Source organism: Carassius auratus, chromosome 21 (assembly GCF_003368295.1).
Source record: "Carassius auratus strain Wakin chromosome 21, ASM336829v1, whole genome shotgun sequence".
Classification (NCBI taxonomy): Eukaryota; Metazoa; Chordata; class Actinopteri; order Cypriniformes; family Cyprinidae; genus Carassius; species Carassius auratus.
In genome coordinates, this window is record NC_039263.1 from 18,857,001 (window position 1) to 18,863,926 (window position 6,926).

Sequence of the window (6,926 nt, forward strand, 5' to 3'; positions counted from 1 at the left end):
TTTATAAGAAGCCATATTTTTAGAACCTTTTGTCATAGATACATTCTGATCATTTAAAATGATAGGAATCCTTTCATTATTCCTATCAGGCACTGCAGTCATTAATCTGTATGACCTAATTTCTTCCACAGAACATGAAAAAACTATTTAGAAAAAATTATTTTTTGTTGTTGCAGGCCTACATAAAATGAAATTAATATGTTGTATATTACCCCACTTAACTTTGCATGGGCTAAAATATTCCTTCATTTTTGCTCAACAGAAGAAAGAATGTCATGTTGTAGTTAGGTGACCTCAAAATGTTAAAGGGTTAGTTCGCCCCAAAAATTCTGTCACTAATTAGGCTACTCACCCTCATGTTGTCCAGACTCGTAAAACCGGCAGTGGTGTAATGTAACAAAGTAAAAATAATTCGTTACGTGCCTCAGAGTTACCTCACACAAATTTAACACAAGATGGCAGTGTTTCTTCTTTTTCTTCTTCACGAAAATGACTCTTGAACTCTCATCATCTGATGAAATATAATATTTTCATTCACAAAACAATGCTTTTAAGGTATGATATACTGTTCAAATCTCAGTGCTGCTGTAAAATTCGTAAGGAATAATTGATGACGGGCCGTTCGCGGAGTGGCCGTTACACCTCGGGTGTGCATTGTTTTTCTAATAATTTAACTGCCCGGAGTCCATTATTCCACTTATGGTTACCACAACTCAAGACATCGATACGATGATTCATTTAAAGGTATTCGTATGGTTTTTGTAATTAAATCAGTATTGTGACTAGGACTTTTTCTACCGCATCTCGTCCACCGTCTCTTTTGCTAGTAAGGTTACCAAAACGTTTTAAAGCTGGTAATGGAGGCTTGAACCGTTGATAGCATTCTACTGCAGTTATTAATGAAGTTATTAGAAAGAGAGCAAGAGAGACAGAGACACACAGAGAGAGAGAGAGAAAGCGAGCGGGCTTGTGTGAATTAGTCTAACGTACCTCTGTGCATCTCTAAACACTCATCTGCTGCAGCGTCTGAAAACAGCGCTTACATCTGTTATTGCATCGCTAGTGAGAAATGTCATGTGTAGCCTTTAAGTTGCTAAAGTTACACTATATAGGATAACTTATCGCCGGGGCAGCGCTGACTGTGACAACACCTTTTTGTGCAAACTGCGTGACCGTTATTAGTGTTAGCTATGTGAAGTGATATGGAAGTGTAATGCGGTCAGGAGAGCTGCCTGGAACTACGTTCGCCAGGGTTTCCCAGAACCAGGGCCGCATTAAGACCTCACTGGGCCCCAGGGTTATGAGTTACTGCAGGGCCCCCCCCCAACACTTTAGGTCACCAACTATAGAGAGAGAGGAAAAAACACATTTTTCTAAAACACTGCTAAAGTTGTTTTACATAAATATAATCTAGAATCATTCAGAATAACAGTTGCCAATTAAGAAAATGGCTAATTGAAAAACTTAAAGCACTGAATAATATGATATTGTATAAAGTAAACAAATATACAAAACATAGTTTTCACTATAAATTCAACATTCATTCTTATTTATTTTACAAAAGTGATTCAGTCAAGGGCAGTAAAGTACTTTCTTTCAGTTTTTCGATTAAAATTGACACCAATGGCGACAGCAGCTTTATTAGCAGCTTCTGTCACTTTAAGACCTCAGGGTCTGAACTCAAGTCAAGTTCACCACCGCTCAAAACGAGCATCTACAAAATGAATTCTCTCCTGGTGACATGCCCCCACGGAAGAAAATTTTGAAAAATTACCCCTGAAATGATGACTTCTGGTGAATATTGTGGAAACCAATTGATACATTTAGATAAATATATTTCATACATTATAGCATATTATAATACAACTTATTAAGACTATAAATTTATAGAATGGCAAAGTAGGACTAATCAATATACAAGACCACATAGATGTGAAATATAAAGGCTATCATGATCATTTTGCCAACAATGAACCATGGATTTTTTTTTTTTCATAATACGTTTTATTTTTAACTTGAACAAATACAACATATAACATTCAAAACTCATCAGCTTAGACTGCATTTGAAGAAAAATAAAAAGTTTTCTTTAGCCTTGTGCAAACTTATTCAATAGAATTAGACTTCCAGAATTTTAGTTTTTTTTTTTTCACTGCAAAAAAATTATATTTTTAATTTAATTAGACAACATTTTAAGGAAGTGTAGTGAAAATATCTTTATATAATTGATATGATTGATATGATTTTAGTGTTTTGGTATTTATAATTACTCTGTTAATTTTTTCAAGAGTTGATATCATATTTTTCCAGATTTAAACTGGTTCAGGTGACGTTGTTTTAATTAATTACTATTAGTTAAATGACTCAGACTAATTTAAACAAAGGCTGTGGTGATTCAGTACATTCATTCTCTGTGTTAACATGTAGTAGCTTGTGTTTGAAATGGGTGTTTAAATCGAGTATTTTGGTTTCTTCGATGCCTCTCTCAGATAACAACAAGAGAACAGAGCTTTTAGCTAGTTACCATATTTAAATTTAAATTCAAACAGATTTCCTCACCAATCAGTGCAGAAAATTTAGTACATTTATTAAAATCATAATATTGGCATAAATCAAGGACAATGGATTAAAGGGTGTCTAACATTTTTGCATTTTTGAAACTGTTGCCATGTTTCTTCTGTGAAAACAAAAAAATGTTGGCGTGGTTACAATATATAATACAAATTAAAACAAGTATTCAAATTACTGATTTGTCATACACTGCTAAATGGCAGTTTATATGTCACGCCTCATACCTGTAGTAAATCACTCTCTCTCGACCCTTTTTTCTACTTTCTTTACCATCAAACACAGTGGAGGTAAGGGTTCTTCAAAAGAGATCAAAAATACAGGAATAAAAGTATTGGCACAAAATGTTAACCAAATAACCATATCCACTGAATAAAGCATAGAGTGTGCATGAAGCTAATAGTCCATATTAAAATCTTTTATCATTGACTCTTTATTTTTAAACAAAATTTAGCAAAATGTTGAATTGTATGGAAAAGTGCAGCGTGAACATACGGTCAAACATCTCCTTCTGTGATCTATGGAAGAAAAACAAAATCATATGTGTTTGAAACAACACGAGGCTGTGTAAATGATGACAGAATTTTTGTTTTGGGGTAAACCTAAAAAGACTATGTGCCTGTACTAGCAGTGGAGGATGATGGGAGTAGGACAGAACAGAGCACTTTTGGAGAGAAATTTTTTCTATGACTAAAGCCACAGAGAATGAGGGAAGATACAGGTTGGACCGGTTCGGCCAGTGGGCTGGTATTCCGAACACCCGAGACCGATGGGGTGTGGTGGGAGTTTGGGTTCTAGAAGGGAAACGATAGAAACTGCGGCTGGGAGAGGAAGAAGGAAAGGTGCTGCTTTTAGTACCATCAGAACAACTTAATACTTCAGAGGTCAAAGCAGGAGACAAACACATCCAAGTGTGAACACGTGAAGTGGATTCTAAGAAGACTGTGAGACGAATTGATGTAAACCGACCGAGATCCTGGGCAACTGAGACACCGCAAAAAGAGAAGGGGGTAGAGGAGGACCAGAGATGGCTGAAGCAGCAAAGATTGAACTATTTGTCAAGGTCAGTGATTAAACAGTCAAATAGTATCAAATAGTCAATTTGTTGTTGTTAGGCTTAACTCGATTTCTTAAAGATATAGCACGTAAAAGTTTGTCTCTTGCAGTCTAACCCTTGCTCAAAATGGTTGTACTTCCAATCATTCCTGTGACATAACCCTTGAAAACAACACTGGTAGCCTCGAACTGGTCTCTCTGAATTTGGTACTAATGATAAGATCTGTAAAATGTCTGAACAAAAGCGAAATTACTTTAAGTAGCAAAAACATGAAAATCTTAATGCTGATGTCAACGTCATATTTTTTCAGGAAGTAGTTCTGTGTTTCTACCATTTAAGGACATTTAAAGGTTTTTACTAACTGAATGTTGTCTTTAGGCAAGCGATGATGGTGAAAGTGTTGGCAACTGCCCGTTTTGTCAGCGGCTCTTCATGATACTCTGGCTGAAGGGGGTCAACTTCACCCTCACCACAGTGGACATGAAGAGGTGAGGGATGCCATCAGGATAACAGTTCTTCTCAGATTCTGTCCCTTAGGAAAGAAAAATCACAATGAAATCTCTTTAGATCGCGTTGTTTCACCTAAACAACAAGATTAAATGAGTGCAAATTGTGATCTACAGGAGATATTTTTCTCTGGAGGAAAAATAACCACCCAAATAATCTCTCCTCTGGAGTTGTAGAAGAGATCTAAACGATGTATAAAACCCAAAAGTCAGAGATTTCAGTATATTCTTATTAAACTCAAATGATCTGAGCTATTATGTTTTATGGCTGTATACTTTTACTGTGCGTGATCATTTGTCTCATTCGGGCCCGAGTACTGCAGTGCGAGGACCCTATTGAAATTGCAAAATTTATTATTCTATATTTACATTTCTCTTAAGGAACTGCTGAGAAAAAGTTAGTACAAGCTAAAATGACTTTAGAACTGCGAGCAATGAAATAACTTCTGAGGGATATAATTCCTCTGGGTTTTTTTGAGGGGTGCATGTTTTTTTTTTTTCTCGCGATGTTAGAGCCCCCTACAGTTAAGAGAATGTATTTCACTCTCGTAAATATATGACTGTACATTGCACAGCTGTAAAATGAATTTGTTGCTGCTGTTAAGCCTCTTCACGGAATTTCTTACCCACTTACAGCTAGCAGCAAAAACCAGAAATTAACAGTAAATTAAAATGTATACCTATTACATTGTGTTTAATTAACTTCTACACCTATCCTAACTCTAAACCTACCCCTTACAATAATGCAAAAATAGTAATTATTAATGTACAGTGTGAGAAAAATTATGGTTTATTGATGTGCGCGTGCCCAGTAGTTTTGCTGTATCCCTTTTAGCCTTACAAACATACATACTCCCACAACAGATGTTTGGAGGTAGTGTGAGAGACAGGAGCATTTGTCCTTATTAGAAGTCATTCTATCATCAGATTCATGTTGAAACTGGTATTTTAGAGAGAGAGAGAGAGAGAGAGAGAGAGATAGAGAGAGAAACTACATACAGGTCTAAAAATTATATATAGGTCAGTTTTTAGGAGGCATCTCTTAATGCACATCCACTAATCTTATACCTGAAAATGAATAAACTCATGACTATTTATTTTTCTTTATTTCTAGAGCTCCAGAGGTTCTGAAGGACTTGGCTCCAGGTTCTCAGCCCCCTTTCCTCATCTATAACGAAGAGGTCCGTACTGACACCAACAAAATCGAAGAGTTTCTGGAAGAGACCCTTGCTCCCCCACAGTGAGTATGCATTTATTTAGCACCAGACCAAAGATTTCAAGTATTGTGTTCCTGAAATATAAGAATTCCAATATATATATATATATATATATATATTGGAATGTATATATATCTTATTGTTTGTAACAAATGCCATAATGTTATAAATTCAACTCATTATGACATGTAATGAAATGGAGAAGTTATGTCAACATCATCAAGTAAACATTTTTGTACCATTTTTGCATTGCAGGTATCCCAAGTTATGCTGCCGCTATAAGGAGTCTAACACGGCAGGAGATGACATCTTTCACAAATTCTCAGCATACATCAAAAATCCTAATCCTGGGCTCAATGACAGTAAGGATCACCCTTAGTTATTTTGGCAGCGAACCTTAGAAATTCACTTTAAGGCTTGAAGCCATTTTATGTTTAAAGTATGGAGGCTGTCACTTCTAAAGCATTTGGGGGAAAATGGTGCTCTAATTGGTTTATAATACACTTAATTCATTAATGGTATGGTTAATTGTGTACCTTTCAGTGCTGGAGAAGAAATTTCTAAAGAGTTTGATGAAGTTGGATCAATATCTGTTGACTCCACTTCCTCATGAACTGGACCAGAATCCAGATTCATCCCAATCCACAAGACATTACCTGGATGGAAATGCACTCTCTCTTGCTGATTGCAACCTGCTTCCGAAACTGAACATTGTCAAGGTCCTTTTTTCCTCATTTAGATGGCAAATTCAGTAAATTGTATAGTGTAGTGCTGAATGATATGAGGTGAAATCTTCTCTATGGTCATTAAGCCTCATCTTGCTCATATATTTAAATGTTTTGTTGACTTTATAGGTGGTGTGCAAGAAGTACCGTGGTTTTGAGATCCCTTCAGAGCTAAAAGGCCTCACAAAGTATTTGGACAAAGCATACAAGGAGGATGTGTTCCACCTCACCTGCCCCAAAGACAAAGAGATCCTTCTTGCCTACCATTCAGTGGCCAAATATCTCAACAAGTAAAAATGGACTTCAAAGGAGGAGGAGGACAAAGATTGCATGGAATTAATTGAAATTTTTTTTTTTTGTCTGTGTACCCCAAAACTGCCTTATTATAAATGTTTTCTTAATGGGAATTTTGATTAATGAAGTATTTTATGGGTGGAGGTTGTTTTCGTTCATCATTTAAAAACCACAATTGTGAATAGCAGACGCCTGCCTTGTTTGTTTCTGCAATTTTTTGTATTTAAATGTGTCACTTCTGTCTGTAGTTTTAATGGATTACTTTTGTTTGATTGCCACTCATTCAGAAACGTCTGTGAATGTTGTTTTTAATGGCTGAGTGAAATGAGACATGCAACTGGTCTGAAATTCAAGACAAAGCACTAGACAAGACAACTGATGTTATTGATGTCAAAGGACACTCTTGAAATGTCCAGAATGTATAAAACGGCTTGCAAACAAATAAAATTCATATGGAAGTAAAATGCTATATTTTGTTGCATTTGGTCAAGCTAAGAGAACTTAGAGAAACACAAATGTACACTGAATTGTCTCAACACTTTTTCCACAGTTAACAGAA

The 6,926-nt window shown here is 35.9% G+C and overlaps 1 protein-coding gene across 1 annotated transcript; it reads left to right on the forward strand.

Moving 5' to 3' along the window:
• The first annotated feature begins 3,258 nt into the window (after window positions 1-3,258).
• Window positions 3,259-6,836, forward strand: LOC113038808 (chloride intracellular channel protein 4-like). Its single transcript, XM_026196483.1, has 6 exons — window positions 3,259-3,631; window positions 4,004-4,113; window positions 5,246-5,371; window positions 5,604-5,710; window positions 5,892-6,067; window positions 6,203-6,836. Exons 1-6 carry the CDS (start codon window positions 3,596-3,598, stop codon window positions 6,365-6,367), a joined length of 720 nt encoding a protein of 239 aa, XP_026052268.1. The 5' UTR covers window positions 3,259-3,595; the 3' UTR covers window positions 6,368-6,836.
• The last annotated feature ends 90 nt before the right edge of the window (window positions 6,837-6,926 follow it).

Bases quoted from the DNA above. Each gene is read 5' to 3' on its own strand.
- LOC113038808 (XM_026196483.1), top strand. From the start codon at position 3,596: ATGGCTGAAGCAGCAAAGATTGAACTATTTGTCAAG. The intron at 3,632-4,003 runs GTCAGTGATTAA...TGTTGTCTTTAG, and splicing joins AGATTGAACTATTTGTCAAG to GCAAGCGATGATGGTGAAAG. The intron at 6,068-6,202 runs GTCCTTTTTTCC...TTGACTTTATAG, and splicing joins CGAAACTGAACATTGTCAAG to GTGGTGTGCAAGAAGTACCG.